Source organism: Falco punctatus (assembly GCF_963210335.1).
Source record: "Falco punctatus genome assembly, chromosome: 1".
Classification (NCBI taxonomy): Eukaryota; Metazoa; Chordata; class Aves; order Falconiformes; family Falconidae; genus Falco; species Falco punctatus.
Window position 1 is genome coordinate 69,127,667 of NC_137580.1, and position 24,776 is coordinate 69,152,442.

The 24,776-nt window shown below is 41.6% G+C and overlaps 1 protein-coding gene across 1 annotated transcript in view; it reads right to left on the reverse strand.

Moving 5' to 3' along the window:
• Positions 1-224: 224 nt before the first annotated feature.
• ARHGEF38 (Rho guanine nucleotide exchange factor 38) overlaps positions 225-24,776 on the reverse strand; it is a 38,879-nt gene continuing 14,327 nt past the window's right edge. Inside the window, exons 3-14 of the mRNA XM_080374080.1 lie at positions 23,761-23,884; positions 19,308-19,455; positions 16,320-16,337; positions 11,669-11,868; positions 11,028-11,161; positions 9,292-9,396; positions 7,976-8,098; positions 5,242-5,562; positions 3,495-3,635; positions 2,152-2,350; positions 1,715-1,974; positions 225-936 (exon numbers count right to left, since the gene is read on the reverse strand). Coding sequence (XP_080230206.1) covers positions 751-936; positions 1,715-1,974; positions 2,152-2,350; positions 3,495-3,635; positions 5,242-5,562; positions 7,976-8,098; positions 9,292-9,396; positions 11,028-11,161; positions 11,669-11,868; positions 16,320-16,337; positions 19,308-19,455; positions 23,761-23,884 — 1,959 coding nt within the window. The 3' untranslated portion in view covers positions 225-750. The remainder of the gene's footprint in view (positions 937-1,714; positions 1,975-2,151; positions 2,351-3,494; positions 3,636-5,241; positions 5,563-7,975; positions 8,099-9,291; positions 9,397-11,027; positions 11,162-11,668; positions 11,869-16,319; positions 16,338-19,307; positions 19,456-23,760; positions 23,885-24,776) is intronic.

Here is a 24,776-nt window from a genome sequence, read left to right on the forward strand (position 1 = left end):
ACCGTATAAAGTATTTGTGTAATTGGTTTGAAAATTGTAACATCTTTATTTCACAGTACCTGTTTCTTGTGCCCTCTCTTTCCTTCCCTCCATTTCCATATTGAACTAAACATATCTTCTTCCCTGGAACCACCCATTGGCACCACCACATTTGGTAGGTTTGAAATTGAAATGTTTCCTACAAAAATTGAACCCTTTTTTCTTTTCTTACTGCAAAAATCTCCACTGAGAAAAAGGTTCATTACAAAAGTGGCTAAGGATGAAAACAAACAAAAAAGCTCAAGTTTTAGGATGTGTCTATTGTCTATGTTCATTGAGAAAGCAGTTCAGGAACAATTCAGCCTGAACTACAGCATCCCGGAAGACTTCAATTTGTCCATTTTCAAGGCTAATTCTCTTAATCTTGAATATTATTTGCTAAATATCATGGAAGAAAAAATGTAATTTTAGCTGCAATTTGTAATTGTAGGTTCACTCTTGATGTGGGACGCTTTGAGAGAAAATTATGGGGTAATAGAAAAGCTCTTCATGATGTTAATCAGAATTAGTCTTCCCATTGAATGTTTCCACCTCAATGTCTTGACAAGGTGATGGCTTTTGGAGGATGGAGGTTCTCAATATCATCTGTGTGCTGTACCAGATACTATGGCTTCTGTCATTCACTTGTGAGTTTCCATTGCTTGCTGCAAACTGTAATAGGTGATTATTCTGTCTACTTCAGAGAAACTGGCTCAATGGGCCTGTCTGTTCCTACGCGTATGTCATCTTCCCGAGATAATTAGATGGTACATATCCCTTCTGACCTTTTGCTTCTGCTAGCCACCATTCTTTATTGCCACTTAGGTCAGAAAACCGAAGTATCCTAACCTTCTGGTACTCCTGAAGGCTGAGTTCCTGATCATTTCTTGCTTGAAATGCATAAACAGCATAGAAGGTCTGAAAAAGGAAAGCCACAAAAGTAAAAAGCTGAATTCAGACATGTAGCCACATTTTAGCCTGTCAGTGTGTATTAGTGTGAATTCTGTATTCAGAAAATGTGTAATAACATAAACGAACCAGTGTGCAACTACATGGTCTGTAGTTGCTAGACAGACTACAATGAATAGGGCCAAGATAAAAAGTAAAACTGAAGGATCTGGAAAATTCTGCTGGGGTGGAATAAACCAAGCTCTGAGACGTCATCACCTTACTACACTAGTAAGGTTTTCAGCTCACACCAAGTGCCTGTTTCTGTCGCATCAAGCTGCCTTGGATTGGATGGAGAATTTTCCAGCAAGGTTTCCTTAGGCATAATCACCTTTCCTAAAGCTCCAGTACTCAAATGTGGCACACAGGTCATTTCTGTGCCTTGCTGATCGGCATTACTACAGCTTTCTTGTCAACATTAAGTGGAAAAAATCCTCCAAACTGAGCTATTTTGCAGGTTCCTGCTCCATAGGGAGAACCTTGAGGCATTGTACATGGGGTGGGGTACTGCAACAGTGTGTTTTAGGTGACACAGGACGGCAATTCACGGTTTAACTGATAATCTTTTCCTACCTTATAGCAATTTAAGAAAGGCAAAGAACAGAGGATAATGAATTCCCATGTTGTACTGACAGATTAGTGCCAGTCTTTTCTAGTGTAAAAGGAAACCATTGAAGTTACAAGTAGTATAATTCTAGATTTGAAGTAGGAACAATGAGAAGATAGGCACAGCATGTATCATACTTACATGGTGATCATCCGTATCCTGAAAAGCATCGGTCCTTGTGCCATTAGCTGTGGGATTTTCACAGAAGTGAAGAGATGAGCTGCTGTCACTCTTTTTGTGCCCCTGACTTCTTGTGCTGCTGTCAGCAGAGGGCCGTGAAGAGACAAAGAGGCTGATATTATCAAAATCGTCATCACCGAAGCCGTTTTCTGCTAAGTCCTTCTGTGTTTTGACTGGATTGTAAGGCCTCAGGAAGGAGGAATACACATACCCTTTAAGGACTAGACACCAGAACAAAAAAAGAGAAAATAAGCAGCAAAATACTGCTAAAACCATTTCAAAACCAACCATTTTATGCAGCTGTCAGTATGACAGAGGCAAACAGATGGGGCCGGAATGAAAAGAAATCAATATCCCAAAGGGAAGCTGTTATTGGGATGTTTGTGCAGAGAACTTACTTCCTGTGTCAACAAGCCATCTGCTTGTACTTCCAAAGGGGTCCTTTTGCTCCACAACAGCCACCAGTTCTCCTTCATGTAAATCAATATCAAATTCCTGTGTGGCATTGCACTTGCGCTTAGCTTGGTATAGCAATTCTGTGCTGTACGTAGACAAGAGCTTGGACCTGTGGCCTTCTGTTTGATGTGTGGGTTCAAGCTGAAAAGCAAAAATACTACTCACTGGGAATAATGCTGAGGCCATTTCTAGAGCAACACAGATGCACAAAAACAAGTGTATGCTGCGTGTGGCAATGGACCCTACACTTCTACACACAGATCAAGGAGTTATTTACGCAGCTGTATGTAACCAAACCTCCTTTGCATATGCAGCAAGGACCTGTCCAACTGCAATATTAATAGGTGAGCAATAAAGGGTAGATTTTAAAGAAATGTAGGAATTTTGATAAAGGCCTATTCTGTATGTGAACTGTCATTTGCTTGGTTTTCCATAGCAATGATCTTTGAATTCCTATGTAATATCACAAAAAAAAAAAAAAAAAAAAAAAAAAAAAGCATAATCCAAAAATCTGCTGAAGTGTGCTAAGGTCACATAGCAACTTGCATGCTAACGCAGAAAAATCAAGTGGTACCCAAATAGTCTGCCTTTTTGTGTGAAATTGCATCATTAAATAAGGGCAAGGTGCCATTAACTGCTGGAAGCATATTCACTCAGAGCTTGGTTAGAGGGCAGGGAGGGAGGTACCGCACATCAACGTGATCCTAACATACCACAGAATCCTTACTGACGATAAAATGGATCCTACAGCTTCTTCAGCTTCTCCTTTAAATCTGCACTTGAGGTTTTATCTTGGTGTAAACTAGACTCCTGAAAGCTCTGGAAATGTCTAATAAGACTGGGAACCAGGGGGACACAGATTTCCTGGTGGATTTTTTGAATCTTCAGCTGTGGGAGTGTATGTGTGTATAAATGTGTGTAAATACCAGTACACGTAACCACAGCTGAAGAAGAGGGGAAAAAAAAAGTTCTGAATTAGAAGACTAAGATGCACTGTAGAAGTATTTAACAAAGATGTAATCGGAGTTTACATATACAACCTTAGACTTAACATGTGCTTAAAGACCTAAGGGTAATCAGAAAGAATTTCAAGATAATAACATGAAAAAAAGAGTGAAAAATCTTCAGAGGTTACTGGTCAATGGAAGAGCTTCATTCCAACAACCTGATTCAGAGTCCCAATGAAGAGACCAAGCCCAAACCTCTAGGTGGCCTAAAAATGGATTTGAATCAAAAGCAATCAAAAGAGGATGCTTCATACCCAAATCAAATGTGTAGTACTCACCAGAGAAGGGGCAGGTTTTTTTTTTTCAAAGCTCAATTTTCTCTCAATAAAGGTTGCACTGCTGTTTTCTTTTACAAAATTCAGCTTGTGAACCTCCTCCATCAACTGATTCTGCACTTCACAGATGCTTGAGGAAGACAGCTGCAAACACAAAGGTGGGTTAGATCACGTGAACAAAATGGTAAGGAGATTTGAGAGAGCAGATTTGGTTTAGTGGGCTGAATGCTAAGAGTCAGGAAATCTGACAAGTTACTGCTATTTTCTGCAGAGCCGTAGTGTGCTAAGTACAAGATGGGAAGAAAAGGTCGGTCCTTGCTTAAAGAAAGTTTGATTGGTATCAGATTTAAAAGACATACTAATTTAAGTTAAATCACCAAATAATATTCTAAACAGTGATGAAAATGAACAGCCTTGCACTTATGCTACTGAGCCACCTGCTTTCAGATGCAAATGTGCATCTCAGCAGCTATCAGAGTGGCCAATGTGCTGCAAGGCTTGGAGTAGCTTACCCCACAGCTGCGTGTTTGTGCAAGTAGGTGCTGCCACCAGGTTAAAAATTGTTGAGTGTGATGAAGCTCTGTCTGTGGCAATGGGTAAGTGCTTTTGGTTTGTGCCTAACCACAAGTGTATTTGCTGATGTAAACATAAAATAGAAAAAGAAGGTAATTTTGTAGGCAGAGCCTCATAGAAAACTGCTTGATACAACAGCTTTCAAAACATAAAATCGTCAAATTACAGGGATGCAATTTCTTCATGCAGGAAAGCCTTCATTTTCCCATTAAGCAGCTCAGCTCTATGTTTTGATCTTGATCTTGCTTTCTTAATTTTTCAGCTGCCCCTGACTATAACATGCTATGTTCGGGCCTTGATGGAAAGGAATGTTCCAGAATTGCCTCACTACGGTAAGTTTCCTATATAGAGTCTTGCTCCAATCTAGGTGAGTGGATTTGGATTATTGCAGCTGTGTTTCTCAGGGGGTTCAAGTCCTCTAGGCAGAAGTACAGCAAAACTGAAACGCTGTGATTTTCACACAAATTAAGAATAATTTCTCAGCTTCATTCTTCAGGTAATGATCATAGTGCCCAGAAAGAGTAGAGTGGGCTGGAGGAACTAATGCCCTTCTGCGTAACTCAGACCTTGGTACCTCAGACTTTGGTACCTTTGGCTACGTAAGTGAACTGGTTTGAACTTTGTAAAAAAGCCAACATAGATGAAGCTATTCCTTACTGCTTAGACATGTCTGCAGGAGCTTCTGCAACATTTTTGGGTTTAAAAGCAATTTGCTTTTCACAGAAGTTATTTCATCAGATCTCCGAATTTGTTTCTCTTGCCATCATCTGTGACACTGCAGGTCTAGCAGCAACAGTTCACGTGCTTTCTTAGAACTGATCTTCCTGTGTTTTCTGGGCTACTCAGGGTAAATGCTAAGAAACAAAAACTAAAATGCTTGCAGCTCCCTCCTTTTTGCCTTACTGTGATGTTCTTGTTGTTATTATCAGTGTAACAGCTGGAACAGCTGCATTAGGATCATTCTCAATGGAAAGTCCAGGCCTGACAAAACTTGAGCTCAGAATTTAACTTTTACTGAGCTTGCAAGGGAAAAAAAAAAAAACAAACCTGACTGTGCTAAGCAGAACAAACAAAATCAGTATAGATTGTAGGTAGGCGTCCTACATAACTTTAGTCAATCAAACAGAAAGAAAAAAGAAAATAAAGGCAGACCTACACCTGTTTCTAATGTACTTACTGGAACAGGTACCGCCACAGCAGAATTTGATTGAAGTGCTGCAGACATAATATTCCTGAGGAGGGTGATGAAGCAATGCAGGCAGTTCAACACAATCTTTTTGGCTGCTCTGTTGAATACCTGAAGTTCTTCCACTAGCTGTGCATTTAGAGCCTCGTAGTCTTTCTTTGCCAGGTCCAGCTCTTCTCTTGTTGACCTCTGAAGGTAACTGTTGTAGTCCAACAACTTATCATAGCGCTTCTGGATGAGCTTCTGTGGGCCTGAAAACAAGGCTTGTAGGGCTGAGAGAGGAGTCAAAACAAGCTTGTCCAGCTGAGCCATCTGGAAAGGTATAAAACAGACCTACTTGTATCAGACAGTCCTTCAGACCCAGTAACAGGTTAAGCCTGAAGGCAGCCTATCAAGCAATCTGTTAGCTACTCTTCACAAAGCATTGCTGTCAGAGGCAGCTTCAAGGGTCTAGCAGGAGTTAGAATCTCCTTCACAGCACTGCAAAAGACAGGTAATAGTTTTGCAGCATAAAGTGTCTGGTAATGGTAATGGTCCCTTGGAGCATGCAGCCTGAGGTACTGCCCTCAGCATGTTACTGCTGAGGAAAAACTGGACAAGGATTGGTGAAGTGGTCCAATAAAACTGGGATTTCCATCACTGGAAGGCCCATGCCACTATACACTCTAGAGGCAATGGAGTCTTGTTAAATGGCAGTCTTGCAGTCTTGAATGCTATCAAAGCTTTTTTTTTTTTGCACACACACACACAGCCCCTGAAACAGCTGTAACTCAATTCCTGTTTAAGCAAACACAAACAATCACTTGATTTGATTAAATTATGTTATGCTTGTTGGTTTTATCTGTAGTAATCAACGAAATTAGACACCTGGTAAAAAAACAAAGTCTTTCTCAGACTTTTCCATTAGTCTCTAATTGTCTCAAGGGATTAATATTGCATGAAATAAAATTTATTGTTGTAAGTCACTTGTTCAAATACAGCACAGGCTTGTAGTGAGTGAAACTCATCATCATGTTGAAGCTCTTGGATGTCCTATGTGAATTAAGTTGTTGGGTTGAATGTGAAAATAAGAAAGCAGCTGTCCTTCTGCCCTCTGTAACACACCACAGTTGAGGATGGAGCCATCCTAGCACCAGAATTGCTTTTCCAAGGCCAAGATGATGTACACTGGCTAGATGGTTCCTACTTCTTTTCCACCTGAAAAACTGGGCTGTGTTTAGAAAACCAATTTTTGATAAATTAAGAAAACAATTTTTCCAAGCTGCTGGACCTGATTTCTGGAATAAAAGAGGCCATTGTGGATTTCTGCCCTAAAATATAATGAGAGAGGAAGGTATTCATTATTGACAAATGCACAAAGGAATAAAAATACTAACCTGAGCACATTGTTGAGATCTCCCTTGATAATACCCTTTCAGGACAACATATGAATAACGCTATGGGTTGTTCAGTGAGAAAATCAACTCATTGTGCAATGTCAGGACAAAAGCTTTTTTAAAAAACCTCGCAGATAGGATAGAGAATCCTTGTAATCTTGGAAATCCAAGACACAGAAATAAATAGATAAAAAGTAGAAATTAACAAGGTTAATAACAATATGTATAGTTAAAAACGAATAAGATTAAGTTTTGGGGTTTTTGGCTTTTTTTAATTACATAGACCTTCAGAATAGCTGGGTCATGAGCCAATAGGAGTTACAAATTTTTTTCTGAAAAAAAGTTTTCTGTTTCATCTGTTGTTGAATGGCTTCTTCTCTTCTTTGATGTTTTTGAATATAGGGGCATCTTCCATACTGGGGACACTCACCTCTGCAATGATAGAGGGGTACTCCTCTGCACTTTATGCAGTTATTTCTGGTAAAGACATTGAAAATATCTTTCTGATTATTGATATTAATTTTTGAGATTCTTTTCAACTGCAGGGACTTCAGAGGAAATGAAATACAACATCTCACTTCCCTGTCATTATCTCAGAGGATGGGGTCTGTCAGAGATCCTTCTGTCTCTTGGCAAACTCTGCGGTTTTTGGAAAGGATCGAATGTCTGTATTTTAATCAGCACAAACCTAGAAAAGTGTAGGAAAACCTCCACCTCTGAATTTTTCCAGCCTAGGCAAATTGAAGAAGCAGCCTTCCCCATTCTGAAGAGACATTTTAGTCTATCTTAGTAGAGCCAGGCATTAAGAGTTTACTTGGACCCTGAAAGCAAGAGACTAGTTGAAAAACTATTCCCTTTTTTATTTTTTTAATTGCTTTTTAATTCCTATGGGCTATATTCACATTTTTCATGGTTTCCCTGTATGAAGGATAGTAACTTATTTGAAATACAGCTGGGACTTTCACAAATCTGTGATTCCAGGAGCTAATAGTTCATGAGTGCAACAAAGATCACAAAAGTTGTTCTAAAACTGTGTGTTGGTAACAAAAGTAGCAAAGCAAAGATCTGCTGCTCTTGTCTAAAGCTTAGATGAAACACGCCAATTTAGCACAAAGATTGTAGTTTAAACCCAGGAATTTAGATTGAAAAGTTTTCTTTAGCTCTTCTAGGGAAAACACAGTGCACTTATACTGAATTTTATCTTCTTTCTTACAGAAACTGAACAAAAAAAACCCATTCATCTTTCCCAATGGATTCCTATGTTTTTGCTCTTTCCTGTCTTTCCCACATAGCCCTGTTTTCTCACACGTACAGATAGCTGTGTAACAGTGGACATTGCATAAACTTACAAGGTCTTCACAGAGATTTGCAGTGTTGTTCTGTTTTTTCAAACAGTTGTTGACACTGTCATCTTTGTCTTGCAAGATTTCCTGAAGCCCAGTTATATTCTGTGCAGCCAGATGTATGGAATCCTAAATGAGAAGTTTGTAGGAAGATGAAACTGCATTATGATCTGTTTTAATATACTGCATTCACTCATGCAGATACTGCAGTAATACTGATGGAATCAGAAATATTTTCCATCTGTGACACCTGTGCAGTTGCTGTGCAGTTGCCAGCCATTGTGGGATTGTTTCCTGTAATAATATTTTCCTGTTTTGTCTATTTTCAGTGTAAACTATGTAAGAATCAAGTTGTTAATGTTCAACTGAAAAACTTATGCCCCAACCTAGTGAATGTCCCACTGGAACTTAGCTACTCCTCAGCAAGAAACCAGCTCAAGACCCATGCACCCTCAAAGGCCTCTTCTGGAGGACTAAGTAGGACTACAGCAGTGTACTTCACTTACTCTGAGTTTTAATCTTAATGAAGTGTGCATCTCTTTGGATAAGGAGTTGTCAACACCATTCCAGCCAACAACTCCTGCCGGCTGAGCTCACTGGCCTTCCCCTATTTGCTGAACTAAATGAGGTGCACTTGCAATAAGCTCTGGCCAGCTGGCTATTGATCTTACCCACCTCCCACACAGCCTTTGTGTCTGGTTTGCGCACACTTTGAAGGGCCTCATGCCATCTACAAAGTTGGCAATTTGTCCACGAGAGGGAAAAGTTGGTAAGTTGCAAACGAACAGACATCTTGGGAGAAGAGGATTAAAGCAAAGACATTTACAGCACTTAAGCACTTCATACACCTAATGCAAACCCTTAACACAACCTAGCAGCAGGATCTAGGAAGGACTCTTCACATCCAGGATATGTATTTTAGGACATTTTAATTCATGTGGCTGCAACTCGGTTCTTCCATTTTTAATGAGGAGCAGTTGGTGCTTCACTGCAGCAGATGTGCCTGACCCGTATGACAGCTTTACACAGTGACTGAAAGTCCTAACTGTGCCACCAGACAGCAATTGCTTTTCTGTACTGCGCTTGTGGGTCTCTGTAGAGCCTGCTTGTGCAAAGGGGAAAATCCAGAAGTGTGGGCTTCAAAACTTCTTTGCCATGGGCTCAGTAATGCAGCAGCAGCACAGCTCATTTATTTAATATCTTGATGTAAACAGGCCTGCTTATAAATATTTTGGTGTTGCCTAACCAGTGGCATAAATGTGTGCTAAACTGGTTATGGACATGGTTTGTGGTTACAGGTTTCAAAAAAGGCCTGTACCCACCTGTAGATGTTGTGAGGAGAGCGAAATGTTCTTCGTGCACAATTTCACAGTCTTCTCTAAACTTCGAAACAACTTTTCTTCCTTATTAAAAGTTTCATCTTTCACCTAAAATAGATGTTTGCACTGTTATTTTGGCAGTCCAGAAGAGCCTGGCTAATGAAAGAAACATCCAGAGCACTGCTGAAAAAACAACAAACCTTCCCTGAACTCCTCCCTTTGCAAACAGAACGGGTCAGCCCCTAATTCTCCCAAACTCTAATTTTAATCCAAGAAAAGTCAAAGGCACGGGGCAACGTGACAGAGAATTTAACTTTTAATCCTTGTGGAAGGAGGGAGTTGCTTTATTACAAGCACACCTACGTGTGCCAACAGAACTCTTTATTTTCTGTATATTGTTGATCCGTTTGAGGAAACAGGGGTGAAAATTGTAAGATATTTTTGATGTCGTGGCGTTAGTCCCCTGGGTGCTTCTTTGTGGTGCCGGAGCGCTTTCCCGCAGGCAGGCTGCAGGGGGCGCTGTTACCTCTACAGCCATGCCAGCCTCAGCCGGAGACCTCAGTCGCTGGAAATAGGTTTGTACTACTTTTTTTTTTATGCTAGCTGGAAAAAAAAACCCTGAAAATACGTTTATTTCAGTATTCCAGCCTACCTTTTACTTGAGGAATTTGAGAAATCTCAAGTCTCGTCTTCAGCTGTCTTGCTGTAAGGGTCACAGCATGTTTCAGAGATGTGAATTGGGAACTTAGTCTAATTAAGCAGGAGATTCTAAAATAATTCTCAGATGTTTTAAGCTTAAACAAACACAAAACAAAAACAAAAAACCAAGCTTCTAAAGAAAAAAAGATCACATCTCCCCTTAATCAAATTTAATTCCCTGTTTTCCTCTGATTTTATAGCCTTGCTGGTGTCCCATTCTGAATACAAAAATTTCCACTGTACAAATAAATGAACAGAAAAAATAAATGTGGGTAGTTTGCGTCAGAGAAAGGGGGAAACCACTGATAAAAAACAAACTAGGAAAAAATGGCACATAGCTTGTAAAGTCACATCTAGAAAGGCAAGTGACCTTGTGTAATCAGCCATCTCATGCAGTGAGGTGCACTGGATATCATTCTCAAGGTCAGTTGTAATTGATTTTCTTTGAGATTTAGTTTTAAGCTTTCCTGAAAATGTTTATCCTGCTAGGTTTTGAATTACAACCTAGAAATTATGAAGGAGTGTTTTATTTTTGGCTACCCAACACCCATCAGACTTATCACAGGGCTCTTTGCCTCTGGTAGTTTTGACAGTTCCAAGTCCTTACACACACCATGGCCTTTCCTAATCCGAAGCAGTGCTCATTTTCCTCGTGTGTTCGGAACCTGAATGGTACACTGCAGAGCAAGACAGGCTGGACACGTTCTCAGCACCGACAATGACTATTGCCAGTCTGCCCACAAAGCATTGAACTCAGGATCAGTTTTACAAAACTACCAGTCACTTCCTCTCTGGTGAAGATCAGAAGTTTGAGAAACTCTTAGATAATAAAGGAAAAGGTGGAGAACACATTACATTGTTTTCTATTTCAATCACAGAGATCTTTCCTGTCTTCTGTGACAGTCAGAAAAAGACTTTATAAAAAATGCAGAAAAAAAAGCAACACCACAAACTCCATTTCCAACCTGTTTTTAAAAATGCCCAGTGCAAAAGCAGAACTGAAGCTGCCAATGCAAATCAGCAGTTGGATGAGTAAGTACCTGAGGTTCTCCCCCCGTCAGTAATTTCAGGTGACTGGTGACCCTCTTGGATTTCTTGCTAATGGAGTGGATATTCAGTCGGGAAAACTTTTCTTTAAGGGTTTCATCATCATCATTCTTCTTATACTTCAGCACTGCAGAGAGAGAATTTCATGACACTAATAATCTGTATTTGCAGGGCTTTTCACAGGGACAGGCACACAAATATGAAACCATTTGAAAGCAGACACTTTGATGTCACCTGCTGTAATCTTGTGTGAAAACGCTTGAGATGATGAAAAACCCGTTATCAACACTAGCCTTGGGAAGAATGAAGTTAGGGCTTCAATGTGGCAAGTCTATAAGAAGTATTGCTATTACTGCATCTTAATTATGTTGCAGTGTTTGCAACTGCATTAGGGACAATGAACAAGGATGAATTCTTTCATCATTTTTGTATTTCTGGAGTTACCAGTCAGATAACGTAGCTGGATGAGGACAGGTGACATTAAGGCATCTGTTACCTTCTTAAAACCCAGTGTATCACACAGCTCGGCTAGCAGCAGCCAAAGCTGTTGTAGCGATATGACTGGAGTTGAAACCTGTCTTATAATTGCCAGCCCAAACCTAAAAAGACAGAACTTACTGTGCCTTTTTCTTACCTAAGTCTTTCCTCCTTTTAAGTTCATTGATGTTCACATTAATGTTTTTCATAGCAAAAAGGGCATCTTGTAGCACCTTGTGGTCAGGGTGAGAAGCAGGAGTTGAATTCAAGAGTTCACAGAGTAACAAGGGATATTTCATCACCCGTTGCACTGGTTTGATCATCAGGGATCCCATGTCCGTGAGATTTGGCTTTCCTCTATAATTTATACAAAAAAAAATTGTCACATAAGGAGAAACTCCTTGAAGACAAAAACTTATTATTTCTGTCTAGTCATTTAGACATGCTGCCTTTTATATCCTTCAGTTGAACGTTCAGCTACAGAAAACATCAAAACCAGAGCAGTGCTTTGCACTGAGTCATAGTCACTTAAGTACAATTACCCCTCAAGTAAAAAAATAAGCTACATCTGTCAGGGAACAAGGGCCGTTGTAAACGAAACCCTCCTCTCGCCCCCTCAATGAAAAATACATACCAGGTCTGAGTTTTCTGTGTTTTCAGCAACCCTCTAGACTATTGCTTAGACATTACCTCTGAAACTGTCCCACTCGGTCTTGAGGGTGCATGCGGTACAACTTACACACCACAAACACCCAGGAAGGGAGATGGTAGGTGGAAGAACAAATAACAGGAAGTTTGAGAAACTGTCTGAGTGAGGCTATTACATCCTCCTCCGGCCCCTCAGGCTTAAAATTGCAACATCTCTCTGCTGCAAGTAAATGGGACGCCCGTTCATGGTCAGGGCTGCATCCCTTCTCACACCACCTCCCAGCTCGACACAGCCACCCTCAAGTTTTACTGTCTTTCACCTGTGCTTTTTCTTTGCTGTCTGCCAGTGGGTTATTTCTAAGGATATCTGAGCTTCCAAAGGTGCCAGATCTGGCCTGGAGAAATGCTGAACATACAGGATGTTCACCCAGGCTTGATCCAACCTGCTGGAAGTCACTTTACATGAAGGCAGAGCAGGCAGCTGCCTAGGGTGGCAGAATGAGGGTAGGAAAGTCACAGCTTCCAGCACTGGCACAGGGATGCTCTGTGGCTCCAGGTTCGAGCCCCACTGGCTTGGTGGGGGCAGCGGAGCAGCTTCCCCAGGCACCCAAACGGCTCAGCCCATCCAGGCCACCCGAGCTCTCCGGCCCCCATGCAAGGCAGTTACCAGCCAGCTGAATCCATGCTCCGCTCTCAACAAAAGCTTTGCTCACGCTCTCTAGGCTTGAAGGGGGAGAGGCTGTGCACTTTGAAGGCTGTCACAACAGCCTGGAAGAAAACAGGGAAGGGCAGGACGGAGCCACACATGCCTTCATTACCATCCACACGGCTGGTAGAAACATTGGATCTCCCCGGGTTAGGTAACACCAGGTGACCAAGCCCGAGGGCCAGGGCCAGCTGCTAGTGAGGCTCCAGCAGCGGGATAGACATGTCCCTTGTCTCCCCTTGTTACAGCACACTCCTGAGCAGTCCAGACAGTGATCTAGCACCAGTGCTGGCACAAACCACCTGCGACTCACGGACCTCCCCTTTGAAACTGAGCATGAGCTGTCGGTAACAGTGTGAAGGGCAGTAAAACCGAGCAAGCTTCCCATTTGCATGCCCGAAAAGGCTGCTTTGGAGGGAAAAAATGTTGCTTGATGTGAACCATGCAAGAGTTAATGCTAGGCAAAGAAGGATTTCTGCATATGGAAAGATGGAATAACAAACGCAATGTAGAAGGAAAGTACAAAAAACAGGGAACAGCCACTTGGGTTTGCAGGCTGACATCTATTGTTTTGTGCAGCAGGAAGAGTAAAAGAGAAAAATAAAAAAGCTTTCATTCCCACTTTTATATGTATAAAAAGTACAAGAGCCAATCCTTACTGCTGACTAATTAACAATTTGAATGCCTTTGAGAAGAGACATCTGCATATTTAAACCATCTCTCTCACACAGGCATTATCTGTAAAAAAGTTCTGCACGAAAAAAAATGTAACAGTAGATGCCTTTTAAGGCTTCTTGATGTCCCCAAACCTTCTCATCATTTCAATCCCCCTCATTTTCCCTGTATCCTACATTAAATAGAGAGCTATTTTCCCTTTTTTCAGCTTCTGGCAGCAATAATGAAAAAAAAAATCTTAAATTGTTATTGTTTTCTCTGAAAAGCCCCATGAATGCAAATCTATAAAGCTGCCTCATGAATGGAAAAATCTTCAAGTGTCTTCTCTTTATATAGTTGCACTTTGGACAGCTGCCCAAGTGATAAACAGCCCTCTGTTCGCATATCTGCATGACACAGTCTTGCAATATGGTTTGAGAGATAGTAGGTTTGTTATAAGATAATGACTCCCTGGGGCACGAAATGCCACAAAGTTCAACTCATCTAATTCTCCCCAGCAAGATTAGCTGATGATAGCCACTCTCCCTGGATGAGTCCCATTTGCAGTGTGCCCCATTAGGATGCACCTGGGCACCGGGGCAGGACACAGCCCTGCCACGCAACCGAAACAGGCGAGTAACGGCTTGTGACATCTATTGTGCAGAAAATTAAGTTGATAATTCATTTGTGATGCTCCTTCAGCCTTCCCCCCATGTTATTGTGAGTTTAGCAAGTATTCTAGGTCACATGTAGCTGTACTAATCTCATTGCAAATTAGCACTGTAGCTCTGCAGTAAATGCAGCTGGCTTAACTGCAGTGAGCTTTACAACATACCCTCCTTCCTCCTTCCCTCCTCAAAACAAAGTCACAAATGCAGAAGGATTCCCACCTGTTTAAAACACACAGGGTGGTGAGCTATGCAAAGATAGGCGATTCAGGATCTCGTTTCACTCGCTGTCATTACCCAGCAGCTGGGTCCAGTGCCAAACACAATAGCCGATGTGGTACCGCAGGGCTGAGGCTGGTGTCACACTCAGCTTGGTGGTTTTGAAATGGTGTGTGGGCACCACAGGCTGCAGCATGGCTTAAATTCTCGGGCTTCGTGGTTTACTGTGCGTGAGTTCATTTTAGTACAAGGCATGTAGGGCAGATAATTCACTGCGCTGTAAGGCTCTCGGGCAAACCCAGGGAATTCACTGAGGCTGCACAGTTGTTAAGCCAAGCAGAATGTAACCTGTTGAGCTGCTAGCAAAGGACAGCCCTGTCTGGTATTCATGTAATTGTTTTCCTGATCATGGCTGAATCAAAAGCAGTCTGGGAGCAGCAACCTCACAGACCACTGAGGGTGAGTTACACTGTATTTTCCAGTTCAACATGAACCAGATTTTTGGGTGCAGTCCTGGCCAAGGGCTGCCGAGGCTCTGCAACCTCTAAGCTGAGTTGCAGGTGATGGCATTTCTGAGTGCCCTGCTGGTCAGCAGGGAAGGTGAACACCATCACACTGTGCAAGCAGCCAAGCTCAGGGAGGGTCCCACAGCTAAGCCTGGCTCATCGCGCTCTGCACAGCTTTATAAAAGCCAGTTTAAACTCAGAAAGTTAGCTGTATCCTACACTCCACTGGAAGCCATTTGAAGGAGGAAACTAGGCGTTCATTTCTGATCGGGATACACAAGGCAGAGCAGCCAGTCTTGTGCTGTTTCCACACATGTTGCTTTCTCACATGATGTTATTGTGACTCTCTAGATATTTTGTTCCTCTTGAAGCCCTATTCCCTGGGAGACAGGAGTATACAAGAATGTCCCTTACCAAAACAAAATGCAGAAAAACTATTTCCTATCATAGTCTAAAACTTGAAAACCCCAACTGCAGAATTCCAACATGCAAATCCTTCAAAGTGTATTTTACACAGATTTTACTTACGATGTGTGACTGACTGATTAACAGATTCTCTGGCTTTACAGATGTTCCTCTCCTACCCACACAGAGCACACTGGCTCCCCTTTTCTCTCTTAACATTTCTGTCTGGAGTTGTAATTATTTTCTTCAGTTCAGCTAACCCCTCCTCTGACCTCTCCCTACAGGTAACTTCAAGAGATGCTGTATTTCAATGATCCCAGCCTGCTGGATGTCCAGAAGCTGCAGCTGTGGTAAACACTCCTTTACAGCTTTTCAAAGATGTCACATTTGGCACAGAAATCCTTTAGCCACAAGTTTTCAGTGTCTGGGTGAGTATTCTAGCAAAGTGTTGCAATGAGTTTGTTCTTTTCTCACGTTCTTCCAGCCACTGTCAGAGGGAATATCCTAAGGTGGACTTTTCATACAGGGCTACCGAAAGGGGCATCACCTCAGAAACAGCTTTACCTGTGAACCTGACATATTCTAGCAGGTCTACAGAGGCCTCTGCAAGATGATTTCAGAGTGTCTGGGTTTTGAAGACTGACACTATGCCATTGACATGCACTCCTGCAGACCTCAGAGCTCTCTAAGCACATTTATGAGACAGGGAAGTGATAATAAAGGGGTCTGAATCAATTAGTAACCAAATTAAGTAGCTTCATAAACCATAAGTTTTGAAAGATACGGCAGGCTAGTACAGTAGTAATTATAAAACTAGATAGGCTTAGGAAAATTAAAACTGAGAGTCTTTATCACATATGTCCTGGAAAAATCTATGGGTTACACCGACACAAAAGGCTTGTGTTCTTAAAATTGCCACATCTACAGTTTTAAGCATACTGAAGATAAATTATAGATATTTTAAAGATTATTTTACATGTAGGAAAGGCTTCTAGTACTTACTCTTCCTCATATATCTTTCTGAAAAAGAGAAGAAAACAAAACATATATTAGATTTCTCCTAAAAGAATTTATACAGATCGAGGGCCAGATTCTCAGATACACTTCAGTGACACAGAGCAGCCATAACTGGCCAGTTAGCTTAGGTTTATGGCTGCTATGTGTCAGCAGAACTGCACAAAACAACCAGAGGGTACTGGTGAATCTGGCCCTGTATCTTTTTGTAAGGACAGCCCCAAATGAGAAAGGATTGTCAGAAACCTGGCTTTGGCTATGACACCCAGTCTTATCCTAACAGTGTTAGAGAAGGAAGTTTGGGTCACTGTGCCAACAACGGTAAATAACATCAAGTCTTTAATACAAAAAGTAACATTAAACATATCATTATTACACTTTACATACATTCCTGTCTACTCCCTTTAAATAGAAGTGTATTTCTGAATGAGAAATAATATATTTCAGCCTTTTCAGATACAGAATCAAAGAAGCTGTTAGGTTTTTTGTAGGCTACATGTCAACTGAAACCTCTTCAGAGGAGGATGGTGTTTGATACATATACTGAAAGCAGCAGGAACGTACAATTGTAGTTTGGAAACATGCAAACATGTGCATAGAATATTTTCCTTATGGTATGAATTCACTCAAATGCAAGAGAACAAAAATGTTGCTCAGTCTCTGTGTTAGGTTTTCCTGACATCATGTTGTCAGCCACTGCTTTTTGACTGCCTGAACTCTTATCTCCTTGCCCACCGGTGCCTAACTGAGCATCTGGAAGCTGGTGCTTTCATAGCTTCTGCACTGTCAGCACTTGGCGTGCTTATAATGTCCCTCTGCCCCTGTAATAGTTGACCAAGCAACTTCAGGCTGAAAGCAGAGCAGGTAGTTGCCAGCATCCTTTCATTTTTACCAGCTGCATTTCTTTGGCTAAGCTAGTAAACAACATCCCCCGTTTGCATAATCACTGCTGTAACGGTGGACTCTACAGAATCTGGATTTGCACATGTCTCCAAGGCAGACACCTACATTTTGGGATGGAATTTTTCCTCTTCAGTCAACAGGAGGAATAGGAATCTCAGCATGGCTAATTAAATCTGATTTGTCTGTAAAGATGTGCAGAGTGCCACTCTCAAATTGCTTCTGATATAGAACTTGTTTTTCACATGGCAGATATTACTCAGCTGAGAAACAGAAGCCCCTAGTAATGTTAGGCCATTATAATTTTTTTTAAAAATGGAAAAATATTGTTTCCAAGAAAAAAGAATTATTTAAGACATAAACATTTTTCAGAATAGTCACCAGCCCCTGCACTTCTTATGTCTTCACAATGGAAAACAGCCTATAACTTATTTCGTAAAAATGCTGCATAATTTTCTTCCTAGGGCAAGTATTCTCTAGTCAGTAGTAACAGATTTAGGTGCCCACAGCTCTGTATTTGGGTGTGCACTTTCAGGTCTTAGTAGTTGAATTGGCTGCGGTGTTTAGGCACTGGGGAAAAGCACAGCATAGTATACATGCACCAGTGCATTTTTTTATCGGTTCCTGTTTAAAGTCTAATCAGGAAAGAACAAGACAAAACATGGCTTCATTGTGAGGAAGGCCTGGTCACTTCCTGCTAGCAAAGGCTACAATGGCCCAACACAAAATATCCTTCACAAATCCCAGCTGTGATGTTGGAACAGGAGCTCCTCTTGCCGGCTCTAGAACTCAAGTAGCAGCATCCACACTAGCATGTATGTGGACACTATCTTTATTTCCTTCCATGTCCCCTTGCCTCAGCAGCAGGGATTAATGAATGACAGTAGTGGCTTCTCTTGATTAGCCAGAAGAGAATATTGTAGGCATCAGCAACTAAAACACCCCCTTAGGGGAGATACCTGGCCATCCCTTAGCCTGAAAGCCTGAGTTGATATGAATATCTATTTCTTTAACTTCTCACGTAGCTAAAACCTAAGTACCCTGCACATATACTTTGTTATGTATTTAATAACTGGACATGTTTCACAAAATAAGCCTTATTTTCGACATAATCTGTCTTCAAGGTGAACATTTTTCTTTTAAGGTTGTTAATATTTTCCTCCACCACTCCTTCCAGATTTCACTTGGACATACTTCTCCTACGTCTTAACACACCTCTGCAGACTGATCACTAACTGGGGTGTTGTTGAAATACCAGTTGTTGATGTACGCTGCATTATTTGTGACAGCTTTACATCTCTCCCACAAGCATGTAGCATGGGCCTTTCCTGGAGCTGGAGCTAGACCTCTGATCTGAAAGACCATGGTGCGTTCCCTCATGACAGCTCTGTGTGACGGTGCTTTTGGAAAGTGCGGGGGCAAGGGGATCCATCGAGTGGATGAGCTGGTTCCTGCGACTGGCTGCAGGAGGAAGCTACACTGGAGGAAAGATGGATCCATTATTCTGTGGTACCCCCAGTTCTTGACACACTTCCCTGAGGGGCTGGCACTGGAGCTGACGGCACATAGCACCTTCCAGTGGTGGGACCTGGCAGCTTGCTCCAACACTGATCGGTCTCAAATACTCCCATCATGAGGTGTCCAGCACCCACAGCCACTCCAGGTCCCTGGGGCGGTGCAACAGGGACCCAGAAACACCAGTGCATGTGAATAGCTCTGTTACAGGCTATTTTAATTCAGGCAATAGATTTGCTGAAAACAGGAGCAGCAAGTTTCCTGGGAGCTGGGCAAGGTGTTCCCAGTAGCCCATGATATGATGCAGCATTTTTTTGCCAGTATGGGGCACTGAAGCTAAGGGAAGAACAACTTTCCATGTACTATTTTTGGCCATCTTAGAAAGAACTCTAATCACGGCCCCTGGCTTGTCATCTTTTCATGAAAGCAGCATAAGCCAGAGCTTCCAGCAAGCCTCATAAAACTCTGGATTTACAGGGGACCTTTCATCTACATCCATTTAAAATGTTCCCTGCCAGGCAACTGACTATGGACAGAAATCATCATTTGAAAAGATCTTACTTTAAGGACTGTACACAGTCTCTTAAATGCTGCTTCAGTTCTTCATCCTTTTCATAGGATTCCAGCATGGTGTGTGCATCATCATGGCGATAGCAATAGATTTTATATGTGTTTTCTAGCGGGCCTTTAATCTGCAAGAACACTTCCCCTGTTAAGGAGAAAAACAAAGCGTGTCAAGCCAGACAACAGCATCTCAGAAGGAGTTTTATTATTCCACCACATTAGCCGTGAGCTAAAAAGGCTGGCTTCCACTTTACTTCCCTTAGAAATGATCTTGCGTGTTTATGTGCATTATTTATTACATGTATTTCTCAGCTGCTCATCTTTGTCATAGCCAGGCACCATTATATCAGTGTTAACGCACAAAAAATCCCTCAGGAAAAGGCACGAGATCTCTACCCCTTGTACCCCTTCATACACAACCCCCTAATTCACTGCTCCAGCTTAATGCTCCTTCGGTGGAAACCACACAGGAGAGCTTAACTGTTAAGAGGAGACCGTTTTTGTGGTGTGGGCTGGCAGGAGGGATGAATGTAAGCCTGTTAATTTTCCTTTTGACTTTTTTTTTTTTCAACTAAATATGAACTTAAATGGGTTATAACAGGAATAATGAGTCCCATTAGCCATTTCACTTTTATCTGTTTTGCAAAATCCTGAAATGGCAATTGTTATGACCTAGAATAGAGATTTTTTCTTCACATGACAAAGGAACAGCCTCCATCCCTCCCCTAATTAAATAAAACCTCCATGGATTACAGCCATTTTTATAGAGTGTCTAGGCTTGTATACAACTGATGGGGGAAAACATTTCCATTTCCAGTCCTTCACCCCACCATTTTCCCCCAGCAGCTGAGAATTTTAGAGGCACTGGAATAGTCCTGCACCCGCTTCATTCTGGTGCCTAATTCAGCCTAAAACTCCTGTGTCAGTCTCTGCGTATGTAAGAAATGTTAGCCAAGTGGTGAAGGCATGCTTCATCTCTTCTGCCGAGAGATTCATTCGGTTCTTACACCCTTACGGAGCAGCGACCTGATCAGCTTGGAAATGCAGATGATAAACAACAGCAATGGTGAAAACTCCTGTCTCAGGCATGTACTGAAAATTACATCTATGCAGCCATCAGTGCAATGTTTTATAAGCATTCCTGTTGAGTTATAGCAATGATTATTAAAGTTAAAAGCCGAACACCACATTAATTGGGAGCTCTCTATTCATTCACAGAGTGAGCACCAAGCTGCCAGGCATCCTGTGTGTTTCATCCTGACCAGAGTGGGCTGTTTCATAATACATTGCATTGAACTGCTTCATCTTAAAGTGAAAAATGATTCAGTTACCACAGTAACACAGCTCTGGGTTTCTTCTCCTGGCAGCGAAGGTTAACTGGGCTGTCTAACGCATGTTGGTTTCAAGGTGCAAATAAGGGAACAACAGCGATGGAGTAAGACCACACGAGTTACCATTTTAGTTACTGTAAGACCACAGTCAGAGAAGCACAACCATCTTACAGTTAATGCTTTTTAGCTGTCTGTCCTCTCTGTCTTGTGTTTAACGCTACTGCTGATGGCTACCAATGCGCATTGCATCCTGACTTTCCCATAAACTCTCTGTATGTGCCTTTAAAAGCCAGCAGCGTAAGGGGAAACTTTAACAAGCTTTCTCTTAATCCTGTTCCCTTGGTGCCTGATTCTCAAGGGTGCTGAGCTCTCACAGTTTTCACTTTTAGCAGAACTCCAAGTGCTTAGCACGGCCTCTACTATGCTAAGCCCTCAAGTGAGGTTACCTTTTCAGTACCAAAAATGTAAACTGTAGGCTTACAGTTCATTTCAGAGGCTGGAAATTATCATTCTCTTCTCCAGAATGAAAGAGATAAGCAAGATCTATTCCCTGATGTATTGTGTCACAATGACGGATACTTTCATTGATGCTCAATGATGAGAAAAATTATGTGCTGATTTCATGGATAGGGCCTTTTAAAAGCAGATGGATTTCTTCAGCCTAAAGCTGTACTTGGTTCTGAGCCATATGGACCGAATCAGAGGAGCTGTGGGCATATCACTGTGGGAGCTTGCTTTATGGACCAAAACCACATTGTATTTGGGCACAGCTTTAAAAATACAGTCTTTTGTGCACTCTGACAGATGCCAATCTGCCTGATGCCTCTTCTTAAATGTGGTGGTCATCAGTCTCAAGGAGACAATCCTAGGAGGAAGGCTTGAGCAGCAGAAACAGTTTCTCCCTGTGGCTTTCAGTGGTGCTTCCCGTGTGGACAGCAGTGGGAGGGGGAGGAAGAAGGGGTCGAAATAGCTAAAGCCGGGGTAAGGTTACTAAGTCTTCATATTCCTCCATGTACAGTATCCAGAACAGAGAAGAGAAAAAATACAGGAGAGAAATAGACAAGGTATTTAACCTCAGTGGCATTTAGCATCAGAAGACCAAGCACCACAGGAGGTACGTCTACATTAGCATTTTAGCTGAGTTTAGGACAGGGCTTTTGAAGCCAGTCTCAGTAGTCTCAAAGCATTTCACATGCCTTGGCTGTGTGGTGGAGCAGTGACAGATATACAAACTAGGTCCCTTTGAGGATGGTAATTACCAGAAGACACACTCCCAGAGCACATCTTACGCAGTGCAACCGTAAAGGGCATCTCTCAGTCCACAGGAGCAGACTACAGCCAGTCTGAAGTAAGACCTCTTGAAATGGTACCAGGTCGTTAGCAGCAAGTGTTTCACTCTAAACGTCTGCTCCTATTGGACATTACTACTCGTCAATGTGGACATAGCATAAAGTGTGGAGAACATAGACTAAAATAAGACATGAATACGAACAACCATATTGTTTTGGTTGCAAACCAGTGAATTAGCAGTTCTCCTCAACCTCACCATGACTGGGTTGCCTTCCAAAGTAAGATATTTCAATGAAAGGTGTTTAAATACCATAAACATGATAGAGTATGATGGGTGTGTTAAACATTCCCAGCCTGCTTTTTTCTATAGACCGGCTTTGACAACTTTTACACTGATTATGAAGATCCTGAAAACAAAACTATCACTTTGATGTACGTTTAGAGGATGACTAACTTATTGCTTATAGTGATGCAATTATTCTCCCTGCTTTTGCCTGAGCCTTTGGAAGAATGTCTCACACCTTATTTGTCATCTTTCTCCCTGCCAGTAGTTAGCCAACTCTGTGATCCACAATCTCGTACGTTTTCATGGTTCTTTGTCTGATTCTGCAGAAATATACCCTACTAGATGGATGAAATTGTGTCTTTACTTCTGGATATGGCAGGGAACTAAAAGGATGATTGTCTTGGCTGTGAGAAAGGCACTTCCTGCTAGAATAGAACATTGCTTATTAAGGGTATGACTCATGATGATGCACTTTTATTGAAATATCGCCAAACAACACAGTCACATCAAACTGTGTTAAGCTGTTGCCTTGGCAAACCAGACTGAGACATACCAGGATTAATACTTTTCCCAAGCCTCATATGTTTGAATATCATGTTTCTTAGTCTAACAGCAACTGGTAAGTTTTTACCCCATTATTTGTGAAAAGAGGGATCCTTTCTGTAACATTACCTGTGGTATGTGGCCAGTTTAGGGAGGAAAGAACCTCTCTGTCCTCTGAGAATCATTTGCACTGAAGCAAATTGAGACTTCTCACCTTATCCCTTAAGGTGGATTACCTACTACCTCTGCACTGAAGAGGCAGTTATGAGAGAGCTGATGACTAGTAACTTCTTAAAACTCTCAAGCTATGCCAGGATGTCAAGTGAATAGATCACAGCCTTAACATTCATGGCCTGATCTGCAGAAAATGTCACTGCTGTGACATATCCAGGGTCAACCTGTTTGCTGAAAATACCCATGATCCCTACAGACATTCCTGGACAGATTCCTGCAAACTTCTTGCCAATTACAGCTTTCCTGCCTTTACTGACCATGTACCTGTTAAGCACATTTAATCACCTCTTACATTAATTGTATCCCCATTAGATGCACATTTACAATGTTTGGGGTGGGGTGAGGTTGTGACATGCTTATTATTCCAGTCATTTTTAATGCTTTTCTTGAATGGCACAATTATGAGTATGCAATGTAAGAGATGGTGGAAGCGTGAACAGTTAGGCAATATCAAACTGGATTAAAAGGATATTATCAGTATGTGGCATCACTCAGTGCTGCAGTTTTCACTCGTGCTAAACTCACTCTCTCCTTCCTTCCTCTCCCTCAACATCCAGATGGATGGGAAAAAGAGCATCATAATCATACGAGTACATAGAGCAAATGGAGAGGTTTCACATGTCATTCTTCCTGTGTCATGGACAGCTTGTAGCATGTTGGCCTCTGGGAGTGGTACTAGTTAAGTCTGATGAGGGCAGAGGACAGGTGAGCGTTATGTTTATTCTTTCACGTAGCTTTGTAGAACTCAAGAGGACAGTAAACGTACCGATTATTTGCATGGGTGGTTCCACATCTGTCGTGGCTTCTTCCAACAGTGACAGCAGTTTGGCTGATACTTGATGGACCAATTCAATGTTGCTAAACAAGCCATCCACGTCAAAGTGAGCAATCTATTGGAATACAAATATTAAGCAGCTACTGACAAAGGATAAAGAAGGACACTGTGTATTGCAGACCTTCTCATGCTATGCCCTGAGTGTTCAACACTCCAGGAAGCACCACTTCTGCAAAACCTCATATAAACATCCTTCTTGTGACTTCAAGGACACATGTATGGTTTTCAGATTAGTACAATATGGTTGACACAGTTAACAAAGGGCATGTTATCAAGTGCTTTTAACCTTATTTTGATCTATTCCTAATCTGAAAGTGTTTACTTAGGAAGGAAATAAATATTATCATCTGAATAAAGAAAAGATCCTTAGCTGGCTTTAAAATGTCTGTTTCCTTTCCCACTGAGGAAAAGAATAGTTGACAGTGGACTTGATTCCCTGATTACCAGTTGCTAGCAGATGCCACTGCATAAACTGAGACCTTGGCACCCCAGTGTCAGCTACCAGATACAAAGATTTCCAGATAGTGGTACCACTTTGAATTAGTTGTACTATAAATCAAAAAATGCAGCCAAGATCATATAATTTTCACTAAAAGAAATACATTTAGAATTCTGGGTATTAATATAACACTAAGAGCTTCCTACAGAGCCTGGGCACACAACATTGTCTCTAGTGAACTTCATTGATTTGCACCAACAGAAAATTTGGTTCCATGCCCCTACTCATTTTAGAGCAAGTAAAAAGTTTCCAGTACACATACTTTTCATGCAGTAGTTATTATTTCCTTACACAGCAGGGCAATAGTTAATACTTGGGGACAACTGGAGATAGCCCGTAGTAATGTGCTAATACTGAGAACAAAGGCAAGACTGATCTCGACACCCATATTGATACCCTCCGAACTAATCTCTCCATTAGAAACAGAATTGCTGACTTACATAGCAGC